Source organism: Vigna unguiculata, chromosome 6, assembly GCF_037176805.1.
Source record: "Vigna unguiculata cultivar grain cowpea cultivar isolate G323 ecotype 2 chromosome 6, ASM3717680v1, whole genome shotgun sequence".
Classification (NCBI taxonomy): Eukaryota; Viridiplantae; Streptophyta; class Magnoliopsida; order Fabales; family Fabaceae; genus Vigna; species Vigna unguiculata.
In genome coordinates, this window is record NC_140797.1 from 45,388,488 (window position 1) to 45,415,032 (window position 26,545).

A 26,545-nucleotide genomic window follows, 5' to 3' on the forward strand; every position below is an offset into this window, starting at 1 on the left:
GTTTTGCATTTTATTTCAACTATTATTTTTAGAGCATTGAATTGGCTAGTGGGTCAACTTAATTTAAGAACGATTTTGATCCTGGAAAGTTCATACATGTAAGGCCCTACTGTAACAGCTGTGCTTTTTTGTGTATTTATAAGATATTAAATATTTAGTTTTTTTTTTCATTTGATAAATAGTTTTTTATCATAAAAATACGAGCTTGTTGCAAATGGGTTTAGCTAAATTCTGTATAAAAAACGCTGAACTCTTGGCACTGTTTCTAACGTAGTGGTGGTTTGCATTAAAATATAAATAACCTTAGCTTATTGTACTTTCCTCGGATGGAATGCCCTAATTCAGTATGATATGTATATTAATTTGTCTGTTCTTGGCTTCTACAAGAGATAGGTGTAGGCATGGAACCAGCTATGCACCTCGTTGAATGAGGCTTTTTGACTCTTAACCAAAAGGAAGGAAAATGATGATACTTTTAAATCAATCCGAATCTTTCAAGGAAAAAGGAGATGCTTTTTTATTTATCTGTTAAAAGGGAAAACTAAATATCATGCCCACTTGTTCCGTGGAATATTAAAATTATTAATCATGCTTTCATCAACCTCGGGTTTGTATACATTACAATGAACTACTTTATTGTATTCATATCATTCCTTCTAATAAAAACCATGTTTTTAAAGTATGAAGGTGAATAAATTTGAATCCCAGATAATTAAGATTGAAAAAACATATATTAAGGAAAAAAGTTGGTGGGTCCAAGGCCATTAAATATTGGTGTTATCCCGAAGAAACCGACCCAAGGGTGGGGAACCATTTATAATCTGAAGCTGGATCCTTTGCCCCACCCTCTTCCATTTTCAAGATTTCATTATCTATAATCTGCCCCACTAAGTTTATCATTGTCAATTAAAATAGTAATTTTAAGGGCATACATCTAATTCCCCATCCACATTTATTTGCTCACCCTCCTACCATCTCTTTCTTTTATAATGTTCGACAACTGGGAATTGCTCATTTAAACGAGTTAACTACAAATATTTAATTTATTTAATAGTAAAAAAATTGTTCCTACTGGACATCTTGGAATTATATATTTTTTTGAAACAGGGAACTTTTGAAAATGGATTCATGATATATTTAATTCATAAAAAAACATTAGTCGTGTATAAAGTTTTTGCATGGAATAGAAAAGATGTTTTTTCTTTGGTGAGTGGCTTTGTCTGTTCCTGCCTCCTTAATTGAAACTTCTTGGACGAATAACATGTTTGGCATTAATTAAAGAATGATTAAAGCATTGATCTTGAAGGGTTATTCGAAACATGAATCTGTTGGGCATTGTCGCAATCAGAAGAATTCAGAAAGAAAACACTGTTGAAGAAATTTGCTCTACTGAAGTCATCTTCCCCTAACACTCTCACCCTATCTTGCTTGGAAAATCTGAATTATGATGAGAAGCTAGGGTAGGTTTTGCAAAATTCCCAACGGCTTTTTTTGCCACTTCTGCCCGAGACAATACCTATGCCTTTTACAATTACTTGGCTTTTTCGCTGCTTTCCACAGTGCACAAAAAATTACCTAAAAAACATGTCTTTTCCTTCTCTCAATTTCAACAACATCTGTGCAATCCATTCACATGTGGCCTACTCCAAAAATCTCCCACACCAGACGCGGCTATGCTGTGCATTCGACATTGATGTTTCAACCAATAATGCTTGGCTGATATACCTGCCTTCTCCTTAGCTTCTACCACTTTCTACTGCATATTTTTATATGTCATTCTTCGAATCTATTCAATATTTTTGGAATATTACTTGCAAACACCGACTCTCAAGAAAATCGCGCTTCTACGTGTGGTGCATAGTTTCTTATAAGTCATATCTAAACCCTAAACCAAATAGAGTTTATATATTTAAGGTAAGACATTTTTTTCTCTTACACTTCAAGATCTAGTTTCTATTCGATTAAACACCTTGATTTCTGGATGAAGATCTTGTATCACGCACAAAGCTCCTTCAACAAGATCGTATGTGAGATTTTAATAATAATTATGATAACGTAAAAGAAATATCAATGAATTTGAAGAATTTGTAAAAGAAAAAAAAAAGCTATATGAATTTTAGTGTATAGTCCGACAGAATTATTTGTTATGTAATTTTCGAAGAACATTTTCAATAAAAATTGTTGCAAGAAATTACGCAAGAGTCTTTGTTTCAATTTTAATGGATTTTGTCATGTCAAGTCATCTATAATTATCTTATAAAATTTTTGTTCCAATCCAAAATTTGGATGAATAATTCATCTTTTAATATTTATATTTTACTTTTTATAACTTAAAAAATTATTATAGTTAATTTGTTTTATTTTTAAGAATGGATTGTTATATGAAAATTTTTGTTATCAAGAAAGTCCACATATTAACTCAACGAACTTTAATGACAATTCTTTTGGTGAAAGCTACGACTTATAATTGAATTAAAAGTTGTTCATTAGAGTTATTTTATCGTCACAACAACAAGAAGTGGCTCCTATTATTTTTTCTGTTACATCCACTTCCTCCTAAGTAATGATTGATTATGGTGGACTGAGTTGAGCTGGTTAAATAATTAGTTTTTAATTTTTTATTAAATTTGTAATTTTGAAATACTATTTTTTAACAAGTTCTTAAAATAATTTTTAAGGAACTAAATTATATCATTTAATATTTAAATAATAAAACACTATAGTGCCCTAATATATATATATATATATATATATATATATATATATATATATATATATTTAATTAATGATATCAATTGAATATAGTTATATTACTATTAATAATAATATACATTAATATTTTATTTAATAAATTTAATTGTGTTAGATTAGTTTCCAATTTAATATATAGAACTCTACGTCCAATTTGCAGAAAATTATTTTGGAGACATAATTAGAAAAATAAAATCTTATTGAGTGTATTTGTGAACATGATAAATATCATGTGGTTGAGTACAGCACATTTGGATTACTTGAATTAAAATTTTGCTGTATAGTTGACTACTGTGTGTTTGGCTTGTGGGCTATTCATTTCAAAAGCTTTTTATCCTTGTTTGCATGTCTTGGATCTTGCTACACAAAACTACATAGTAATTTAAAACATAATCCAAATTTTCGCAAGATTCACTCGGGAATAATTCAGCATCATTCAAGTTTTTGTGTGTACATATTATGCATTTACTATTATAAGCAGATATATATAAACCATTTTGAAATCTTCATCTCAAATTTCAAATAAGGTTAAAAGCATCTCATAACTTCTTCTCAACCATATCCTTAACCAGAAATCTTCATATATAATTAACAATCATTTCGATTCAAACATTTAATATGATATTTATATCAAAGTCAACCATCTCTACTACAAGCTATAAACTTAATTTACACATCAATATTTAAACTAAATATTATCATTATGCTTCAATTCTACTTTAAAATCCAACATCACATATAAATATATAATAATTATAACTAATTAAAGTTATTATCTCTCCTCACCTCTAATTCTATGCTTCCTAAGTAGAAAAGAACAATCATTTTCAACAAATCTGTAAAAGTCATTACTTATTTTTAGATCCTAATTCACAAATAAGATGTATCATTATCGATTTGAATTAAATAGAGATTAGTTCAACATATCTAAGCTTAGATGCATAGAATAAATCTCGTGTATGCATCCCAAAAAAAAGAAAGAAAAAAACATTTGAGTGAAAGAAAAGTTTACTAAAAAAGATTATATAATAACTTCAGATTGTCCTATATTCTATAGTATCTACAAATTTGCACTTTCTTATAAAAAAATGTTAAACAAAATCAGAATCCCACATAAAAGTGAACAAGAATTTTAAAATAATAAAAACGGTGGGCTTTATAAATCAGAAGAATAATTAAAATTATAATGTGTATAACTATTAAATATATTTTAAAATGTTAATCTACACTATTTAAAATACCATTTACACTTTAACGAATCTAGTTATCACGATGTTTTTAATTGAACCAAATAAACAAAATTAAACAACCTAGGTTACTATAATAAATTACAATAAAATATGAATGTCCTCATTCAAAGTTTGAGTGGTCTTAAACTAGAATATTTAAGCTATCTTTCAAAATCTGAATTATCTTGTATTTATTAGAAGATTATTTTTAAAAAAATTAGAGACTAAATATATAAAGTATCTGAAAATGAATTTTTGAAATTAAAAACTTGAAGTGCTATAAAAGAAACTTATAAGACTAAAAACTTGTAATCCAAAACAAACTTCTGAAATTAAAAATTTTAAATATTAAAAGCCACACTTCTAAAGCTAAAAAAGAAACTTCGAAGAATTAAATTTTTTGAACAAACAAAAAAACTCCTAATTAATATTACAACACTGGAAAACAAATATTTAAAACTAAAAACTGAAAATATTATAAAGAAAAACTTTTAAAATTAAAAACTTAAAATACAAGAAAATAAAATTGTTTGTTACTGATCAGAAATACTCCACGATCTATTTTATGAAGAGGAGATATTATTTGAAGAAATAGAATTGAGAGTAATGAAATTAATAAATGGGGGTGCAAAGTGCGAAAGTGATGGTGGGGTAAGAGGTACGTACAAGTTGGACAGCGACCAATAAAGAAAGTACTGTAACTGTAGCTATACCACTACGTCTACTGTACACTGTTATGTCCCATCACCAAATCTTTTCCTTTCACACTCAACACTCTTTTTCCTCAATCCCTAAATATTCCTACTTACGCACTTCTTTTTCTTTTTATTTTACTTTTTTAACCCACTCTAAATTTAATTACTATGTTAAAAAACATTATTACTTCATCACACCTCATCCCTATTTGCATTTCTACACCATTTTAATCCTCAAATTATTTATTATATCTTTATCCTTAAAAATGAATTATTAACAAACACTTCCCTATCTTTCATCTTTTGCATTTTACTTCTTATATTTTCTACCATCCTTTTGCCAAGTTTATGAGCATAGAAAGTGATACATATATACATATTCAACTCTAGGTATTAATACACATTTCCAAAGACAAAGTTTATTAAATTATTTGTTTTCAAAATTTTCCCACTTTGAATAAAACCGGCGTAGACTTTCTTTTCTATTTAAATTCAGTGGTTTTCATTATTACTTGTTTTAGAAAAGTTGTGTGAAGAAGCATCATCCTCCATTTATTATTGAAGAAAAAAAATGAAGAAATTAATAATGAAAGGTTTGGAATATGTTGACAATAATTTGAACTACCGTAATAAAATAGGAGAAGAACTAACGTAAAAGTGAAATGGGAGAAGCTTGATTGGGAAAACAGACCAAATTGATACCTTAAATAAAATAAAGAAAGAAAAAAACCTTACCAGTGTTTGTCTCTATTCAAGTATTAAAGGAAGAAAAGTAGAAACTTTTTTATTGTATTATATAAATAATATTAAAAAATAAATATTAAAGAAAAAAATGCATGCAGTAGAAAGTTCTTCATTAATTTCGAGTTCTCATTGATTGTTTTTTTAAAAAGTCACTCACCAATCTTATTTATTACCAAACTTAATGGTGGCGTTTGAAGGGAGGAGCTTTATCGAGGAAAATTCAATTTTCATATTTATCAGAGATTGTATCAAAATAATATATATATATATATATATATATATATATATATATATATATATATATATATATAATGAGATTAATTTTTATGTAAAATTTAATTTTATAAGGTTGAATGTTAGCTAAACCAAATTATCGAAAGCTGTTTATATCGGTCATGCTCAACTAGCTAATGTATTAATCAAGGTATTATCCAATACAAAATTTAATCATTTATTTGCATGTGATTGTTTCACTATCTTAAAATTGAAAAGATATAAAGGGAAAAAGAATCAAATAGAAAAATAAAAATCAATAGTAAATGATTGTGCAAAAATTTAATCAGATATATAATTGGTTTTGATACAATAGATTATATTTAATAATAATTAATCCCGTTATTCATAATTTAATAAATAAACTTAATATAAACAGTCACAAAGATTGAGTAGTAATTTTACCTGAACAATTTGTTTATTATCTAAATTAATTGTTTGTATAACTTATGAAACATAAGATAATCAACTATTTTGAACGCATTGCAAAAGTAATCAAATTTTCTGTTAACATAATTAATATTTTCCAATATGCTTAAAATAACTTCTGAAAAAGTTTCAATTTTACATTATAGAATAATTGTATAATATAGATATATAAAAGGTGAAAGTAAGGTATGATTCACATTTATTATACATAGAAAGTAAACACAAACACTTTTTTTTTAACATCAAATCCACGATATTTTTTTTCTTCGTATAATTACTAAGTCACTTTATCATTTCTTCGAATCGTTATATTAATCATCCCTATCAATCTCTTGTTCTTTCATGGCAGAAGCACATAACATAAATGATAAAGTTTTTTTTTTTTTTGTATTACATCAAATAATATTTGATAACAAAATTTGACATAGTGAAAGAAAATAAAGATATTACGGACATAATAGATTAAACAATATTAAGAATCAAATTTTGAGAACTGAACTAGCAGATCTTTCTGGAATTTTTATAGCTGTAACATCAGGTAACAAAATTCTATATATTTAACAGCTAATTATTATTTTCATTATAACGGTTAGAAATTATTTATCTGTCGAATGAAATTACAAGCTATATATTTTTATACAACACAAAAGAAAATTTAGCACGCTCTGTATAAATTGAGGGTAAAAGAAATATTGTTTTTTCTTTGATAAGAAAAATGTTGACATATATATAAATTCCCAGCGGTGAAGCCTAATATGTATTAAAACATGGATAGCGAACCAAAAAGGAACTAAGCAATTTCAACCAATCACGTGGTGGGTAGGAATACGGGGTTAGATAATATAATATGTAAGTTAAGTAGGTAGATACAATAATATGTATTCATCATGTAAAATATTTTTTATTATAAATTTTTTGGTTTTATAATAATCATTTTAAAATAATGTTTTCATTAATTGATACTATAAAATACTTATGCTGTACGTAAAAAATAAACTCTAATAAAAGAAAATAGTAACATGCCATGCTTTGTGTTATTCAACTTTTCTCTCAACATAATGGCCAAAATTGGCAATATAATTCGCTACTCTCACGTCCTTTTTCAAATCATGGGACAAATGAATCATACCCAAGTTATTTATTTTACTTTGGTAGGTTCCAATGCAACGGTTTAGTAAAATATTGGTGAGGAGATAATTAACAAAATTTCATTATTTAACTATATTTAGAAGATAATAGTGATTATAGTATAGTGACTTAAACTGGGCCTAACCTTGATTTCTAACAAATGAGTAAAAAAATAAACAAGCCAGATGTCTTTGTTTATATTCATTAATGGTGAGACTTTCCCCCGACCTTTTTTAGATATTTATGATCACGTGAAAAAAAAGAAGAAGAATGACAAAGGAAAGAGAAAAAAAAAAGAAAAAAACCAACCCTACATTAAAGATCAATAGGGGATTTACATTATTTTTTATTTTCTTTTCATAATCAAATAAAAGAGAGCTGATATATATATATATATATATATATATATATATATATATATATATTTTATTTTTTTTCTCATTCCCTCTTGAAACAAAGAGAACGCAATGAATTGTTCCAGTTTATGTATCATCCTATTTTTGTTATATATTTTGTCTGTCATAACATAAGTGTAGAACTCGAAAACAACCATTATTGTAGAATAAATGGGTTAAAATGAAATATTATTTTCAGCAATATAAACATAAGAAGAATATGCAGAAACATCTGTAGTATTTTTTAGGTCAAACATTTCTGTAGTTTTAAAAATGGTAGTGATTACTATATTTTAGCCATAGCTCTTGTTCATATTCATAGGTTATTCTGAATCCCTGTTAATTTAAATCGAAACAGTTCAACTCTGCAAATGTCTCTTTAATTCACATAAATTAAATTCAACATTATACTTAAAAAGATATAACTTGTTATTAGTTAGGTCACCAACAAGTTATCCAAATTAAATAAAATAGAAAGTAACTCATAAAATGTGGTTCCATACTGAATAAGACAAGCATTGAACAATTTGTTTGTTTTAAGAAATGAACATATACAACGTTTAAAAATTGATTACCTATTCGATAAAAACTGCGACAAGTGTGACCTCGTGGTGAATTGGTTCAAATATTTACTCTTCAAAACTTGAAATACTGTAAAAACTAGTTTGATATGATATCATAATTTGATGAAACATAAAGTGGAAAGTTATGAAAATATGTTGTTTATACGAGGAGGAAGAGGGAAATTTTAAAATAGGATTTGGTTTGACATCTAAAGAGATAACTGACTATCAACATATGACACTGTATCTTCCTTACCTCATGATTCTCAAAGTTGGGTCACTGCATTGTCAAAATCAATGCACCTGCATTTAGATTTTGCAAATGGTCCAACTTTATCTTAAATAAATTATTCTACCCCCACAGGAGGACAATGTTATCCAAAAATTCAATTCATTCTTATACCTAGTACCTTTCGGTTTAATTTAAACATTTCTAATGGATTATAAATTTCAATCAAATTATTTTTATTCCCCTTAAACCTACCTTAATCTCTCAGGTTTTTTCCCATTATCAGAGCGGAAATATTTTTGTACTTCTATTTTTTGTAACGTTTAGAATTAGAGTTTAATTAAATTCTTAAAAGTAGTTCGGGCTTGTACTTGTATTTGTTTTCAAGACAAAAATTATATACTTTTTTAGAATTCTTTTTATTTACTCATCCATAAGAAAAAGAAGGAAAGAAACAGACAATCTGTAAGAAATTGCTTCAAGCTTTATTTTTAAATTTAAATATTTGTTCAATGTTTTTTTTTTCTCGGATGATACTCATTGAATTGAAAAGAATGGGAGAACATTTTTACAAACAAACACTTGAGTTATTTTTTGAAAAATTGTTAACAACATTGACTAAAAAAGTTTCACATATCGAGATAAGAAAAACTTAAAATGGTGAAGGGAAATTGAATTGATGTCAGATCGAATAAAAACACGCAAACACATATAATCATTAGTATTTACCAATTATATTAACTATATGATTAGTTAGTATAGGATTTCCATCAGCCTTTGGCGAGCATGAAGTTTACAAAATTGGATATATGTAAGTAATTAAACAATAACTGGATAACAAATAGTAAATCAATTCGATAAATTCAGTAGTAGTAATAATTTAAATAAATTCTTATACTCTCTATATAACAGATTTTAATTACATTACAGTTAATCCATAATTAGGAATGGGAGAGGAAATGTAAATCTAAAATCTCCCTCGCAGGTTGTCTGAAAATGAAATGGTGGGCACGAAAAGTAATAATAATAAAAAGCAAAACTCTTTCTCTCTCCCTAGAAAAAATGCAACACTTGTAAGCACTCTCACTCTTAAAAGGACGCCCAAAAATAATGGCGGTTGCGTTTTGATTGATTGGAGTAGGGAGAGAGAGAAAGGAGAAGAGGGAGGGTAAAGCTATAGTAGTAGCATGGTCACCAAGTTAGAAGTAGAGTAGTAGTAGTATAGCTTGAACATGACCATGACCACAAACCGTAACCATAAAAATAAAGCACAACACACAACCACTGCTACTTCCCATTTTTCCATTACCGGAAATGAAATGAGCCTAACGCTGACTCTCCATTTTCTACTCCTCACCCAACCTTCTTACCTCTCTGTCAATCACTCATCCCTTAACCTCTCTCTCTTCTTGGATTCGCCGCTCTTTTTCTGAGATCTACGTGCTTTTCGGCTTCTTCCTTTCTTCCGCTTCACCCTCTACTTGCTCTTTCAGATTGTTGCTAAATTTGGCACTCAGACCACACGTGCGTTTCCCACACACTCTGTTCTGTGTAATGAGGACTTATGTTCACGATTGCAACCTGGGGTGTTGGGGGTTGAAGAGAACCGGTATCGAATGAGACGTAAAACAATCGACTTTGGTTGTGACACTGGTTTTGGTTGAGTTTGTAAGTGTGGGAATCTCGTGGGTAATTAGTGGATTTCGTTGGGTTTTAAGACGTGTTAAAAACTGGGACAAAGATCACTAAGAATGTTATTCTGCCGTGGGAAGGAAGGAGGAGGGGACAAGGCTTGCTTTGTGGTGGAAGTTGTTATTTTGTGAGAATTTTGTTGCCTAATTGGTAGTGTTGTGATTCTGGACTCAATTTTTAAGTTACTGATTTGCCTGAGACTTTTTTAGCTCAAATGAGACTTTCTTCAGCTGGTTTTAGTCCTCCGCCCCAGGAAGGTAACCACTTTCTTCCTCCTCTTCTTCTTTTCTTTCTCTTCCTCTTTCTTCTTCCAAAATTTCATCTCTTGGTTTTCGGTTCTCAACTTTTCTGAAACTGGTTCTTGCAACCTCAATCCCTGGAGGATTAGAGTGTGTTCTTTGTGTTAACATGATTAGCCAAGCCAATGAAGTCTTTTGTACGTCTAACATGGCCGGTGCTAATGTTGAGTCGGGGATGTGGAAATTTAACTATTTGGGCTATGCTTTTCTCTTGTTTATTCACAGCTCAGAGATCAGAGAAAAAACGTAATTTGGTTTTGGGATTCGGTTATTGGTTTGAAGATCTTGGATTTGACATGAGTATGCCAAAATGAGTTTGTTGGTGTGGGCTCTTGATATTACTTAATGTTTGATGACATTCGGGTGGGTTTTGCAGGGGAAAGGCGAGTTCTAGATTCAGAACTTTGGCATGCATGTGCTGGTCCCCTTGTCTCTTTACCAGCAGTTGGTAGCCGCGTGGTATACTTTCCACAAGGTCACAGTGAACAAGTGAGTAAAATATATGATGTTTGATTATTGTATTGCTACTAGCCTTGTGGACATTGTGGTAACATTCTCTTACCAGTGTTGAGAATAAAGTAATAATGCGAATCTTGTGTTTCTGGGCATGAGGATGCTCTCTTGTCTCTTGTCTCTGTCTCCGTATTGCTTCTAATTAGGAGGATGGGGTGGGGTTACTGTTACACTTTTGTTTAGCAAAACCTGTTTTTTCTTTCATTCTGGGGAACCATGTGTATATTTATGCTTAACTGGTGTTCCCAAGCTCAATTCTTTAGTCTTGAAATGTTAAAGGCTAATGAAGTAACTTCACTTACCTCCCAGAACCACCACATGAACCTTCTCATTCAAAATTTTTTCCTTTCTTTTCTGCATAAACTACATGCACAAGTATATCCTCACTCTGCACTATTTTTTTTTTCTCAGGTGGCTGTTTCGACCAACAAGGAAGTGGATGCTCATATCCCAAATTACCCAAGCTTGCCTCCTCAACTCATTTGTCAACTTCATAACATGACTATGCATGTACGAATTGCTTACTTGTTTTAGTGAGATGATTGGTTTCTTTTGGCCTTTGATTGCTTCAATTTTTACCTTGTTGGATCCTGCAGCCTCTTTGCTTTAATTATCTTTTTGTTTATTTGGGATTCAGGCTGATGCAGAGACTGATGAAGTGTATGCACAGATGACCTTGCAACCTCTGAATCCAGTACATCACTCTCAAATCTTTATTGATAACTGGTTTTGGAACTTTCAGAGTTGTGGTCATTCTTCAGCTTTTAACTATGTCTATTTTTCAGCAAGAGCAAAAGGAGGCATACCTTCCAGCAGAATTGGGCACTCCTAGTAAACAGCCAACAAACTATTTCTGCAAAACTTTGACTGCAAGTGACACAAGCACTCATGGGGGATTCTCTGTACCTCGCCGTGCAGCTGAAAAAGTATTCCCTGCATTGGTAAGTCTCTGTGAAAAAGACCATATTATGGGGTCAAACCTGTTTACGGAGTCTGCTCTAATTTCTTGGGTCTTATATTTATAGTTGCGATCTTGCAGGATTTTTCTCAGCAGCCTCCTGCTCAAGAATTAATTGCAAGGGATTTGCATGGTAATGAATGGAAATTCAGACATATCTTCCGGGGTGAGTTAAAAAGCTGGGTTTCCGGCAACTTAATTGCAATAGTGTACTTTTCCTCTCAGTCTGAGACTTCTATGTTCAGTTTTTGTCTACAATGTTTGAAGTTGGTTTTTATTTCTTTTCCTCTGTAGGCCAGCCCAAAAGGCATCTACTTACAACTGGGTGGAGTGTCTTTGTGAGTGCTAAAAGACTTGTAGCTGGTGATTCTGTGCTGTTTATCTGGCAAGTAATTTAATTGTTTCCTGCTCTCCAAATACGTGTGCTGGTATTTCTCTGAACAGCATTAATATTACCCTACTTCTCCACCTCTGGATTTCTCATAAATTCAATCTTGACCTTTAGAATTTTGGCTGATTGACTTTTCCACCCTGAATCAGGCCGTGTGACTTGCGTCTCATTTGGCCATTCTAAAGAACATGTCATTATACTGAAAAGAAAAGTGATTCATTGACACGTGGGTCAGACTTTAAGATGTGTGGTTACTCGTTATCTCTTATATCTGTTTGCTTTATTAAGATAATGTGCGAGAAATGTTAGATATAGGAATGTTCATTAACGTGCGTGCATTTTCTTGTACAAGAATGAAAAGAACCAACTTCTTCTTGGGATCCAAATGTTGATATAGGAATGTTCATTAATGTGCATTTTCTTGTATAGGAATGAAAAGAACCAACTTCTTCTTGGGATCCGCCGTGCTAACCGACCACAAACTGTGATGCCTTCATCAGTGTTGTCAAGTGATAGTATGCACTTGGGGCTTCTTGCAGCAGCAGCTCATGCAGCTGCAACAAATAGTCGTTTCACCATTTTCTATAATCCACGGTATAATTAGTACACTTTTGGCAAAACTTTAAAGTCATGGAAATGTTTGCTTTAATTGACTATTTTTTTTTTCTTTTTATAATTTCAGTGCTAGCCCATCAGAATTTGTCATACCCTTAGCGAAGTATGTTAAAGCTGTGTATCATACTCGAGTTTCAGTTGGTATGCGGTTCAGGATGTTGTTTGAAACTGAGGAATCAAGTGTGCGGCGGTAGGTTTTTTAAACTTTCTTTGAGGAAAGATACCAATGGGGACCTGAATATTGTTAAGATTTATAGTGACCTAAAGAATACTAATCATATTATCAACATGAAGCACAGATTTTGACTTTCAGTGTACGTGCTGTATGCTTCAATTCATTAAACAACTGTGAGGGCTTTGATAGGGTGTGAAAAAACCTGTCTAAGATGTGATGGTGTGTAACAGTAAAGCAATATTTGTATCATCTTGATCAAACCTCTGATCCTTAGTAAGGTCATGATAAATAGCTTGAGTAAAGAATAAAAAAAGCATGAGTGTTTAGTTGAATAAATTTCTCATTGTCAGAGAAGATATGGCTAACCATTTAATAAAGTTGACGACACTTGTTTTTTATTGTAATTATGTATTACTAATGTATGTTTCTTGCGCAGATACATGGGTACAATAACTGGCATTAGTGACCTGGATCCTGCCCGGTGGCCAAACTCACACTGGCGCTCAGTGAAGGTTTGTTAGGAAATACTATTGTTTTTTCATTCAAGCTTTCTCATCATACTGGCATATATTTTTCATCTGAAGTGTAAAATTTCTAGTATGTTATATTTACCAAGGAATTTTAAAAATGAAAACTTGGCTTTGATTTGGATTGCAGGTTGGCTGGGATGAATCTACTGCTGGAGAGAGACAACCTAGAGTGTCTCTGTGGGAAATTGAGCCATTAACTACATTTCCTATGTATCCGTCTCCCTTCCCCCTTAGGCTTAAACGACCATGGCCTCCAGGACTGCCTTCATTCCATGGTGAGCTTCTTGACCCCCACCTTTAGGAATAATATCCTAGCTTATTAATTTCAAAGACTTCCATTTAAGCATGGATGGAAACTCATTCTCCTTGCTCTCCCGATTTTTCTTGCTTGAAATGGTGGCAGGCATGAAGGATGATGATTTTGGCCTAAATTCATCTCTCTTGTGGCTCCGAGACAGTGATAGGGGACTTCAGTCTCCTACTTTTCAGGGGATTGGTGTTAATCCTTGGATGCAGCCTAGATTTGATCCCTCTATGTTGAATATGTCAACAGATATGTATCAAGCTGCAGCTGCTGCTGCTGCTGTTCAGGAGATGAGGGGTTTGGATCCTTCCAAACAGCATTCTGCATCCATACTTCAATTTCAACAACCGCAAAATTTCCCAAACAGGACCGCTGCTTTTGTGCAGGCCCAGATGTTGCAGCAGCCACAGCATCAGCAGATTTTTGGAAATAATCAAGAGAATCAGCATTCACCACAATCTCAGCTGCAAACTCAGGCTCATCTACAGCAACATTTACAACATCAGCACTCATTCAATACTCAGCATCATCATCAGCACCAGCAACAACAACTACGGCAGACACAGCAGCAACAACAACAGCAACAAGTTGTAGATAATCAGCAAATTTCTAGTGCAGTTTCTTCAATGTCTCAGTTTGTTTCAGCTCCTCCACCTCAATCACCACCTATGCAAGCTATCTCTTCCTTGTGCCAACAGCAAAATTTTTCTGATTCGAATGGGAACTCTGTGCCTACTATTGTTTCTCCCCTGCACAGTATCTTGGGTTCATTTCCACAGGATGAAACATCTCACCTCCTGAACCTTCCTAGAACAAGCTCTTGGATTCCTGTTCAAAATTCAACAGGGTGGCCTTCGAAGCGTGTTGCAGTGGATCCTCTTCTTTCTACCGGAGTCTCTCAATGTGTTCTACCTCAGGTGGAGCAGCTAGGGCAGCCCCAGAGTACTGTGTCTCAAAATGCTATTACCTTACCACCTTTTCCTGGTAGGGAGTGCTCCATAGACCAAGAAGGGAGCAATGATCCACAAAACCATCTCTTATTTGGTGTTAATATAGATTCAACGTCCCTTCTCATGCCTAATGGAATGTCAACCCTTAAGGGGGTTAGCAGCAACAATGACTCCTCAACCATGCCATATCAATCTTCTAATTATCTGAATACCACCACAGGGACTGATTCTTCATTGAATCATGGAATAACACCCAGTATTGGCGGTGAATCAGGTTACCTGCAGAGTCCAGAAAATGCTGGACAAGGAAACCCACTGAACAAAACCTTTGTGAAGGTAAGCTTTTCCAGCAGGATTAACTCTCTTTAAGTAGAACAAAAAAATTCATTATTCTTGACGTACATACATTTTTACATAACTTGTTTGGTACAGGTTTATAAGTCAGGGTCCTTTGGAAGGTCACTGGATATCACTAAATTCAGCAGCTACCATGAGCTGCGAAGTGAACTTGCTCAAATGTTTGGCCTTGAAGGCGAGTTGGAGGACCCTGTGAGATCAGGCTGGCAGCTTGTATTTGTAGACCGAGAGAACGATGTTCTTCTCCTTGGTGATGGCCCCTGGCCGTAAGTCTACTATACTTCATAACATACCTTATTCTTTGTTTTTCTTCCTTTTCCCTTTAAACACTGCACCTTTTGAGAAGTATAGAAAGTGAGGAACTTGTTATAAATGATATGGTAGCTTTAATATGAAGTATTAACTAATCCCTTTTGAAATTATGAAATAGTATACTCTTGTATTTAATTGCTTTTTAGCCTTTCACATGGTGATGATATTTTTATGTTGTGGATTTAAGCATCTTTATTTTTTTCCAAATCAAATGATTGAGCCCTTTTTCTGTTCATATTATGACAGGGAATTCGTAAATAGTGTATGGTGCATAAAGATACTTTCTCCTCAGGAAGTGCAGCAAATGGGGAATTCTGGCCTCGAGCTATTGAACTCGGTTCCAATTCAAAGGCTCTCTAACGGCATCTGTGATGACTATGTGAGCCGTCAAGACCCAAGAAATTTAAGCACTGGAATAACAGCAGTGGGGTCTTTAGACTACTGAAATCATGTGACTGTTAATAGTCTGCACTTCTTCCATCAAATGTAATATTATTACCCTTACTTCTCAACCCTTCTTGTACGGTGAGAAGCACTTGCTTAAATGTAGTTTATATAGCCTACAGCCTTTGGATTTTGTTTTCCTGTTTTTTCCTGCTAGGACCATTCATAAACTAATACTGTAACTATATGGCATCTAGTCATTGTGCTAGCTACAATATATACGATACTTAATCCGTTAGGGAATCAATGCCTTGGATAGTTCTCTTAGCTTGTACGGTTCTTTTTAGTTTGGATTTGGCTAAATGTTTGGGGTGCATTAAGGAGCACAGTGGGCAATTGAGTGGAGGTGTTGTCACCTTTAATGAGTTTTGGTTGAAATGTTTGGTAGAATCTATTATTATTGATGCATGAAAGATAAATGTTCAATTAAGAGAGGTGCAGATGGCAGTGGTGATGATGTTGGAGTACTTGACTTGGTTGAGTGATGGATAAACGCATTTGGGAAAAGGAGTTTGTGACCCTTAGAACATGAAGAGGACACCAAAGCCATGTGATGTGTCTCTCTGATCATACAGGGATGGAAAACAAATCACCATGTCCTTCTATTAATGTTAAAGTGGCCCTCTTTGTCGTGTTCTTGGTTTTGGACATGCACCCTTTCACCTCCTCTTAATGTTTTTGCCTCATCAATCGCAGAGTGAAAAAAGCTGTGTGCATTTGTCCATTTCGATCTTGCTTAATCAGGCATCTTTTCATGCTCTACTGTCCTAAGTGTTTGGAATATTGTCTAAGTTTATGTTTCATGGAAAACATGCATAAATGACGTTACCTCCTTAATAGGCGTTACTATAACTTAAACTTATCGGGACAATCATTGTTACCATTGAAAAAATTAACCAGTGCTATATTTTGGGCAGAGAAACATCTAATGTAGTAAGTCAATATGAACAACAAACGGATTGATGTTTCGAAAGAGTATAATTGTTCAGTTTTTCAACCTTGTTTACTATTTAACAAAATATTCATTATTGTTTTCAGTGATATCTTTTATCGGTAAAAGATAAATCCAAAACTCTTTTGTATAATGTACTCGACAATTTTACTCAAACCGATGAAATTCGTGTTGTTATACGTAACAAATACAATTACATATATGTAAATATATTAATGATTGAGATTGATAGAATTGAAAAGAAAAAAAATTTACATGGGATCCATATCCTTTTCCAGCTATATAGTACACAGCGAAATCTCTTTGCACAATCAAGTTTCCAGTTATACGAGATCGGAACAAAATCGAGAGTACAGTCCCCAAAATTTTACGTATGAAAAATTATTCTTTACTGTGAACATGTCCTTGCATATTTGTTGGGGGAAAAAAAATAAAATCTGAGAACGTGTTGATGTCGGCAGATATGACAGTGAGAAGAAGAGAACTTCATTCTCATACCGTACAGTGCCATAATTGATTTAATGATTTTAGGTTGCAATCTTCTTTTTTTTTTTTTCTTTTTAAAAATTTGTTGAAAAGAAATAAAGTTTTGAATGAATGGAAGGCGTGAAGAAGAAGAAGAAGAATAGGGTCACCTTTTTTAGTTTTGGAAGTGGGTGAATAGGTAGGTTCCCCCAAGTGGTAAATGGGTGATTAAAGAAGTTGGAGTTGAGTGTTGGTTAGTACTATTTGTTTTTGTTTTTGTGCATGTGTGTGTGGGGCTGTCTTATTTGTAGGACCTTTTTTCTGGGTATGGAATGGTGACCAGGTAGGGCACTATCCTCAATAATAATACCATGCCATGCCATGCCATGCCATGCCATGCCAACCCCAACCACCCCAACCCCACCCTTTTTCTTTTTTATATTTTTTATGTGCCAATTTTTTTCTCCATTCCTCATTCATTCTTCAACTCACCCTCTTTTCTTTTTTTGTTTCTTCCGACTCACTCCACTCTCTGCTTCCCCTCTGTCACCCACAATATGACCAAAAACGTTTCTACCAACACGTGCGCACACCTTTCTCATCAATTTTTCCTTAACCATCATACAAACTCCCATATTCTATTACTTATCTACAAAAGTTTCAGCTTGTGTTTATCTTTTGTTGTTCTGATGAGAGTGACTAAACTATAGGGAATTGGCAATGCCGAAAAGTAGTGAATGAAATTAGGGTAATATGTAACAAGTGTTGTGTACGAGAGGTACGAAATCTGGGTACGGAGGCTGGGTTTTCTGTTTCTTAATTAAGTACCAATAATTTGCTATTGCTATCTCATTGGAGGCCCAAACATGTTGCTTACTTTGCTGAATGTCAGGTAATGTGTACTACAAACAGATACAATTTTGGAATCATTAAAAAAAAATCCCAACACTAATTTTATTTTATAAATATTATAGATAATTTTTCTACATCTTTTGAAAATGTTATACTGAATATATTAAAAGGTCCTCGGATTACATGTTGTGAAAGCATTATAAAAAAATCCATTTCAAAATGGGAATTCCAGGATTTATAATCCAAAATTAATAATTGATTATTCTATACTGTTCTTTCACATGGTAAGATTTATCGTTACAAAATAAAGTTTTCAAAACATTATAAAATGTATTTTACAATTCACTTTCCAGAAAATAAATTATTATGAACATAATTTTGGTGGTTCAAGGTAACCATCGAACTTAACTCCATTTCTAGATACCAAGTTTATTGAGTAATTTGCTTTAGTCCAAAACTACAAAAGCATTTTTCAAAGCATTCAAGTTAAATATCACGCCATGGTTGGTAATACCATAACAAATATTAAATGAAGAAGAGAAACTAACATAATTAAACTACACAGGCACATGTAAAAAAAAAAAAATACAAGTGTAAGAGTTTGGTTACATTTCAAAAAAAAAATATATATATATATATATATATATATATATATATATATATATATATATATAATAATTATCGTCATTTTGGAAAAATGCAAGAATCAATTGTAGAGATGTAAAATCAAGTGTAATAATTAATCCAATTATATAAGGCCCAATTAGCCTAATAAGCTGTTTGGGTTCTTGGGCCACAGTTCTAAGGAAAAATTGAGCTCTGCAAAAGAAATCTTGGTCGAAAAAAAATTTAAAGTATAGTAATGAAGAAATCATTATTCTAGTTTATTGATATTTTAGTCTACTTTTTTTTTTTTTTTTAAATCACACAGATTTGACTCATCTATCAAAATTTTTATACTTTTAAAGTCTTTGAGTTCTCATGATTATCGAAACGTTCCAGAGTTTATAATGAATTTGAGGTATATCATAGTTTTGAAATTTTAAAAGAAGTTTGATGATGAAAATTTATAGTTTAAAGATGAGAAATTTAATTTTCTTTATTTGCTAAAAGTTAATGTTTTCATTGTTAAGTTTATAGTAAAAAACATTTGATGCAATTTAATCCATTAATTTTTTAAATATATAGAGCAAAAAAATAATAGTTAAAAAATATTAAGTAAAAAAAGAATGAAAGTCAAAGTTACCAAGATTTGAAATATTTAATTGACTAAATGTATTAAAAGCTGGAAACTAAACATAATTCAAACTCTAAAATCCCGGAATGTAACTAAACTCAAAAAATAATTTCAAGATCAATTCCAGATTTTCTTGTTTTCCTTTTTATGGGCTTGAAAAGAAGCGAAGCAGGCCAATGGGCCGAAAAATAGTTTGGGCTTTGAGAGGACTGGGAGAGACGCTAGGGTTAGGGTTTATGAGGTGCCCTTGCATTAGTTTTACATTTTACAGCTCATTTGGTTGCGCCTCTGTTCTCTGCCACCGCTGCTGTGTCTATCGCAACCATGGTGATTACTCATCCCCTATTCTCAATTATCTCTCTTTTCTTTGGTTCTTTAGTTTCAGTTGTGGAATCGGGTTTTTCTGAAAGAATGTTGGAAAACCTATTTCCGTGTCGAAAGATTAGGTGCAAAGAAGCTAGGTAGGTGGGGGTAGTGATAGTGTAGCGTTATCGATTTGTTGGTCTGCGGATGTAATTAGGATTAGTAATTGTTAATTATACTCTCCTTCTGGATTTTCGGTTTTCAAAGAGTTTTTTCCTCTCTCTGTTTTCAACGTTGGTACTTGATTATGCTTTGGAATCTGTATGTTTGGATGTGAGTTAACGGGGCTAATGGTTCTGTAAATGTTTTTCGGTTTACTGGTGGTTTGGGGATCAATTCATTTAGGATTACCTGTTCATACTTTGAAATTGCTGTTAATGCTTGTGTGGTACTTCCTATGCAGCCTAAGCAAATTCATGAGATTAAGGACTTTCTTCTCACCGCCAGAAGAAAGGATGCGAGGTCGGTGAAGATTAAGAGGAGCAGAGATGTGGTTAAGTTCAAGGTTAGATGCTCCAAGTACCTCTACACACTCTGTGTGTTTGATCCAGAGAAAGCTGATAAATTGAAGCAATCACTTCCTCCAGGTTAGTAATGGAATTTGTAGTTTATGATTGTATGTGTGGAGTATCCGGCTTTGACACAATGCCAGTTGTGTTATATCCATAAAGAATTCCGTAGTATTTGGTTGAGGGAACATGCATTTTTTTGAGCAACTAAAGTTTGAAATGGTTAATTATGAGCAATGTATATATGCTTGTATGTATCTTTTGGGGGGCGCTTATGTTTTTTTATCATATTGCCCTGCAACTTATATTGCTGTTGATGATTTTCAGGTTTGAGTGTTCAAGACCTGTAAGAAGTGACTGAGAGATTAAGGAGAAGATTTTCTTTGATTTTTCTCTGAAGTTTATTTCTCTGTTGTTGAAGCTTATTTTGTGAGTTTGTCTTTTATATTTAGAACGTTGCTAGGACTTATTGTTTGAAGTTGTTTTGGAAAATGAAACTTTAATTATGTCTAGTGGAATATTTTTTGCTATGCAAACTATATGTATGAATTTATTGTCTGTTTTATTTTTACTTTGTTTTCAGTCAGGCTACAAGCCTGCTAATATATATATTTCACGTTCATGAGGGAAAATAAGACTTTTATTCTAACTATTAGGTTTCTAATGTAATTTTTTCAATGCAGATAGCTGATAAAAAATAATTTTGATTAGAGAATGGCCCCTCTTGGCTCATTCATTAAAAATGTGGGTAGAGGTCGATTACTTACTAGTTTATCAATCATCTTATCTTTAATATAAGATTATTTTTTTAAATGGAAGCCCTCCTGTATTTTTTTTTCCCAAATGAAAGTTTGATACAAATGTGAATAGAGTTATATATTGGTTATAAGTATTTAATCGAGATGTCTTGGTAAAAGTATGGGTACTTTAATCGTAACAAAACTTACCTTTGATTTTGAAATTTGCAAGAAATTTGTTCAACTTTTTTCCAGTAAAAGCATTGAAGTTAGAGATCCAAGTTGTGGAATGATTAATTTGGCTTAATTGCATATTTTATTATTAGATTTTTACTTCTTTATCGAATCTTATCACTTAACCTTAAATTTTGTGAATTTATTAAATTTTAAATTTTATTATTTTCATTGGACTTGAATTTTTAATTTTCAGTTTAGGTCTATGAAATCTTTGACGACTTAACCAAATAAAAAAGTTGGGAGTAAAGATGGTAACAAGTCTATTGTGTGCTCATACTACATGGAATGCGTATGTTCTCGTCAAATTATTTATTACATGATTATGAAAATTAAACTAAAGGAAACATGATAGTATAAAAATTTAATGTTAAAATTACTTATTTCTGTAGTGCCAAATAATATTTGTATAAAATTTAAAATAAAATACCAAATATTTTTATTTATAATCCCTAAACTCCTATAAGGTAGAGATTAGGTGAACGTACATAAGATGGCTGACATTTCAAATATTATATGTATTTTGTAAAAAAATTGAATTTACAACAAAAATTGGAAACTGATGCGTTATGATTTTTTAAAATATATATTGAATATAGTTTATTATAAATTATAAATATGATTAAATTTTATGAACACTTAAACATAAATAACAATTTACATCGTAAGATGTATCATCAAAATATATCAATGAAAGATTACAATATCTAAATTAAAGAAAAAAAGCTATATGATTTAAATATCACTATAATATCACATTTAATCCTATTATTTTTTCTTCATCATTGAAAGGATTTATTTTATATATGGTTTTATTAGTAGGAAGACTAACGAACTTCACAAATTCAATCTCTTCCCATATATTTCATTAACATACCCTATTTCTCATATGTTGCTTATATACTCTTCATGAGTATTCTCTTTTTCTTAGAGGAGAAAAGTATATAAATATAAATATATAAACAAAAACATTCAGCTTTTTTAAAGTTAAACCTTTTTTTATAATAAATAAATATTTAATAACTTCGCATTCATACAAGATATCGAATCTGTGTACTTTGTTTCCTAGAAGAACGACACCCTTGTGCCAAATACATTCATCTGTTTTGTTACTGAACAAACACAATGAGGTGGGAGAGACCAAAACAAAAGTAAAAGAATAGTTAATGTGAATTGACGTTATTAAACCGTTGCCAAAATTTAGATGAATTGTGAATGTGAATTGACATTATTAATTGTTTGTTTTCTTCTAACTTCAACTTCTGCGTGTTTTTCTTTTAGCCTTTATCTCGTCAAATAAATTTCTTTTACCATCTTTGTTTGAGACTGGCCCTTCATTTATTCAAATTTGCCTTAAATGTGTAAACAATGATATGCGGTAGAGACTTTCTTCACATATTTCTAAGACCATCATGAATTTCAGTGTTGATCTAAGAGTAATGCTTTGATGCTGTTAAACAACTTTCGAAACGAAAATTATTATTTGATCAAATAATACTCAACTCCTCAAGTTTCCCACATATGTTCATAAAGACGAAGATAAACTATCCATGTACGTTTGCAGATAAACAAAGTTTCCAATTTACCTCAAGCAAAAAATTTCATGCAATATATTCAAGCAGACATTAATCTTAACATTTTCTTAAACTATGTAAGAAATTCCTTTCCAATGAATATGTACTAAGCCAAGTACCTCAATTCTTCTCATTTCTACGTCGAATTTTACCTGTAGATGTCTTTTCCGTGCTCGAATTTTGATTGCCTCATGCTATTATATCTGCAAATTTTAACATAACATCACATTAGAAAAGATGTAGACATATATGGTTCAACAATTACTGTGTTTCAGTTTCTTGATTTTTATTTTTTATACAATTTTGATCTAAGTTCTTATATAAAGGGAGTGATAAAGAAACCTTGTAATACCTCTCTCCTCGTCTTGAGCTACAAATCTTTGAACAACTTTTTCCTTTGGTATTTTCAACTGGAAATTGAGTCATCGACAATGAATTTGTGAGTTAAGTTAGTGTTATTGCGTGTGCATCCATCCTATATAGGCGTTAAAGGCACTGACATGTAGAGCTACGTGGTGACTAACTGAACCAACAGGGGTAGAAATCCACGAAGACCCTTAACCTATGAATTTCTGTAACCATAGGATAAAACTGGAAGTGTGCTCTTGTGAGTGGTATTCAATGCTTATCATTATCACCAGAGAATGTAAAGCGATGTGGCTGAACTAAAAAATTTATAAAATCATCTAAATCACATAATGATAGTTATATGGGTGAAATACATTCTCAAAACAAAATCATTGTTGCGTCAAAATTGCCTAGCCACATGGAAGGCTACAAGATGGAATACCAACAAATGGAAATGATAAAGGAAATTTAAAACAAAACCATTGCTATGAGACTTAGCTTTAAATAGCTGCTAACCTCACAAATGCATCTCATTTTTGTTGTATTCCACGCTCAACAAATCGTAACATAAGGTTATCAGCCTCCGCCAACTTACCATCTAACACCAGCTTCTTCCTCACTTTCTGGCACAATTTTAAATCAGGAATCAAATTACGTCTAAACATTTGAGAAGCCACTTTATAAGCTGATAGAGCAAACCCTTTCTTTAGATAGCTTTCCATCAGAACATGGCATGTATTAGCATCAAGTTTTGATGCTGTTCTCAATACCTTCCCCAGTAGTTTCTCAGCCTCCTCAAGGTTCCCAAAATCACAAAGCTTTTCAATAACCTGATTGTATACGGTTTGAAATGGCTGCCTAACGAGCATTTTTTCCAGTAAGTTCAACATATCATCTACTCTACCCCATTGACAATAACGGTGTATAACTGATCTGTATGTTACAGGAGTTGGATCCAAACCTTTGCTGAGCATCTTTACAATCAACTCAGCTGCCTCATCCAGTCTACCTTTCTTCCCCAATGCATCAAACAATGTCGTATATGTGATGGCATCAGGATGTTTGTTACTTAAGTACATGTCATCTAGCATAGATAGTGCACCTTCCATGTCACCGATCTGACAAAAACCATGAATTACAGTAGTGAAGTTCACGACATTAATGGCACATCCCTTATTCAGACATTCCTCTAAATATTTTTTAGCTTCTACTACTTCCTGATTTCGGCAGAGTGACTGTATTAACAGGTTAATTTCAACTGGAGTAGGGAAAAACCCTTTTTCAACCATTTCCCTGGTCAAATCACAGGCCTCGGACAATTTTCCCTCCCTACGAAGCCCATGCATCACGGCACCATAAGTGATGGCATTTGGGGTCCACCAATGCTCCTCACTTACACTTATCATCTCTCTTGCCTCTAATGATTTTCCACTATGACAGAGGCCATTCAACAAAGCTGTATATGATACCGTATTTGGTTTGCACCCATGTTTGTTCATCTGCTGCAGCATTTTTTTTGCTTCATCTATCCTTCCCAAGCGACAAAATCCATTAATAATTGCAGTATATGTCACTACATCCGGATTACATCCTCTTGAATGCATATCAATCACTAAACTTTTTGCCTCAGCCATCCTTCCCTTTTGACAGAACGAGTGAACTATTGCACTATACCCAATCTTATCCACGTGGAAACCCTTCTCTTCTGCTTCCTTTAAGAAAGCAAGAGCATCATCTGCATGCCCATGCTTTGAAAGCACGTGGATAAGCGTATTATATGTAACCTGATCTGGTATCAAGTTACTATCTTGAACCATCTTCTCCATTAAATGCTTCACTTGATCAATTTTTCGCTCCTTACAGAGAAAAACCATCACAGTATAATAACTAACTTTATCCGGACGACAACCCTTGGATGGCATTTCTGCAATAAGCTCCAATGCATCTTCAATCCGATTTATATCACAGTAACCCTTGATTAAGCTGTTGTAAGTTACAACATTGGGTTTGATTCCAGTCATCTGCATTCGTTCCAAGAACCTCAGCGCCTTCTCCAATTTATTGCCCTTCACCAGAACATAGATAGTAGTGTTACATATAGATAAATCAGGTTCAACCCCAGCTTTCTGCATCAATGTCAAAACTCGCAATGCATTCCTCAACTTGCCTGCACGACTATAAGACACCATCACATAGCCAAATGCTTCGGGTGAGCATTCAATTCCGCGGCGAGTCATTAGCCGAAGAACCCTCCTTGCACCTTGGCACAATTTGGTCTTGCTAAGAACATACAGCATTGTATAGTACACAACAGTGTCATGTCTGTAGCGCCACTGCCTATCAGCCCAATAAAAATAATTCAAAGCAACACGTTCATCGGTCTGAGAGCGCAAAACAGCACACACAAGTGGTGGCTTGAGGCTTCTCAACAAGTGCCTCAAATGTCCTTCCAAATCAGGGTTCCAAGCAGACCTAAGTGTGATTAACCTACAAACTTCCCTCACCAAGGGGTGCCTAAATTCAACCTCACCAATTTCAACTATTGCAATAGTTTCTCTCTGTTGGTGGTTGCTACCACGAAAGGAAGTAATAAACTCAAGACTATCATCATCACTAGACCCCTCTCCTTCTTCATTATCTTCTTCACTCTCTTCTTCTTCTGCCCCATCACAAACACTCGCAACAAAACTTAAGCTTTCCTGAAAATCAGAACCCGCTTTCCCCAAATCACCGCTGGAATTCCTAAAGTCACTGCGTTTGCCCTCACTTTGATATCTGAGACCAGCGGTTGAATAAGAAGCGGAAAGAACAGAATTTGTTGCAGAAAAAAGGGTCAAAGCAATAGAGGGGAAATGGTTATCACGAAAATTGGAAGGTAAAAGTTTTGCCAGTAGATAATAATTGAACCTCTGAAGTGACATCAATGAAATGTTTGGGAATTGATTAACTACAATTAAAGGTATCGAGGTTTGTGAGAGATGAGGAAGAAAAGGAAAATGTGAGAATCAACACATACCTTTCTCTCGGACTGAAGATGGAAGAAGTGACTGTAAGAAATTCATGAAAATGGAATCGGCAATTTGAAGAAGGGAAATGAAAGAACAATAATTTTGAAACATATGTAGTGAAGATGGGAAATTTTAAATAGCTATTTTTTTTGGTACATTTTTAATAGCTACTTAGACTGTATAATTTTTATCTTTAAATTTTTACAAAAATATTTCAATTATTTTAATCATGAGAATGCATTTTGTGTGTATTTTTCTTTTTAGTCTTTAAGAAGCTTTGTTAACAGACA

General features: G+C 32.7%; 3 protein-coding genes across 7 annotated transcripts; 2 read left to right on the forward strand and 1 right to left on the reverse strand.

The window, feature by feature from the left end:
- Positions 1 to 9,538: 9,538 nt before the first annotated feature.
- LOC114187706 (auxin response factor 6-like) lies at positions 9,539 to 16,243 on the forward strand. Its single transcript, XM_028076025.2, has 14 exons — positions 9,539 to 10,385; positions 10,804 to 10,916; positions 11,352 to 11,450; positions 11,578 to 11,634; positions 11,726 to 11,881; positions 11,980 to 12,064; positions 12,193 to 12,283; positions 12,719 to 12,883; positions 12,972 to 13,094; positions 13,516 to 13,591; positions 13,737 to 13,884; positions 14,013 to 15,199; positions 15,296 to 15,486; positions 15,779 to 16,243. Exons 1-14 carry the CDS (start codon positions 10,343 to 10,345, stop codon positions 15,975 to 15,977), a joined length of 2,733 nt encoding a protein of 910 aa, XP_027931826.1. The 5' UTR covers positions 9,539 to 10,342; the 3' UTR covers positions 15,978 to 16,243.
- Positions 16,244 to 19,649: 3,406 nt separating this feature from the next.
- On the forward strand, positions 19,650 to 20,925 carry LOC114187299 (large ribosomal subunit protein eL38z/eL38y-like). Of its 2 annotated transcripts, XM_028075515.2 has the most exons (3): positions 19,650 to 19,809; positions 20,249 to 20,432; positions 20,682 to 20,925. In XM_028075515.2, exons 1-3 carry the CDS (start codon positions 19,807 to 19,809, stop codon positions 20,702 to 20,704), a joined length of 210 nt encoding a protein of 69 aa, XP_027931316.1. In that variant the 5' UTR covers positions 19,650 to 19,806; the 3' UTR covers positions 20,705 to 20,925. The 2 variants fall into 2 exon arrangements, with proteins under 2 accessions (XP_027931316.1, XP_027931314.1); XM_028075513.2 differs by lacking the exon at positions 19,650 to 19,809 and having other exon boundaries at positions 20,243 to 20,432.
- Positions 20,926 to 22,276: 1,351 nt separating this feature from the next.
- On the reverse strand, positions 22,277 to 26,341 carry LOC114189088 (Tetratricopeptide repeat (TPR)-like superfamily protein). 4 transcript variants are annotated; one of them, XR_003605554.2, is made up of 3 exons: positions 23,764 to 26,341; positions 23,252 to 23,309; positions 22,277 to 23,102 (listed from the first exon to the last, which is right to left on the reverse strand). XR_003605554.2 is itself a non-coding variant. In XM_028077795.2 (2 exons), the coding sequence occupies exon 1, from the start codon at positions 26,166 to 26,168 to the stop codon at positions 23,778 to 23,780; it is 2,391 nt and encodes a 796-aa protein (XP_027933596.1). In that variant the 5' UTR covers positions 26,169 to 26,341; the 3' UTR covers positions 22,277 to 23,102; positions 23,764 to 23,777. The 4 variants fall into 4 exon arrangements, 1 of the variants encoding a protein (XP_027933596.1); XR_003605552.2 differs by having other exon boundaries at positions 23,252 to 23,471; XR_003605551.2 differs by having other exon boundaries at positions 23,252 to 23,490.
- Positions 26,342 to 26,545: the final 204 nt, after the last annotated feature.

Bases quoted from the DNA above. Each gene is read 5' to 3' on its own strand.
- LOC114187706 (XM_028076025.2), top strand. From the start codon at position 10,343: ATGAGACTTTCTTCAGCTGGTTTTAGTCCTCCGCCCCAGGAAG. The intron at 11,451-11,577 runs GTACGAATTGCT...TTTGGGATTCAG, and splicing joins TTCATAACATGACTATGCAT to GCTGATGCAGAGACTGATGA. The intron at 13,592-13,736 runs GTTTGTTAGGAA...TTTGGATTGCAG, and splicing joins CACACTGGCGCTCAGTGAAG to GTTGGCTGGGATGAATCTAC.
- LOC114187299 (XM_028075513.2), top strand. From the start codon at position 20,243: ATGCAGCCTAAGCAAATTCATGAGATTAAGGACTTTCTTCTCACCGCC. The intron at 20,433-20,681 runs GTTAGTAATGGA...GATGATTTTCAG, and splicing joins GAAGCAATCACTTCCTCCAG to GTTTGAGTGTTCAAGACCTG.
- LOC114189088 (XM_028077795.2), bottom strand. From the start codon at position 26,168: ATGTCACTTCAGAGGTTCAATTATTATCTACTGGCAAAACTTTTACCT.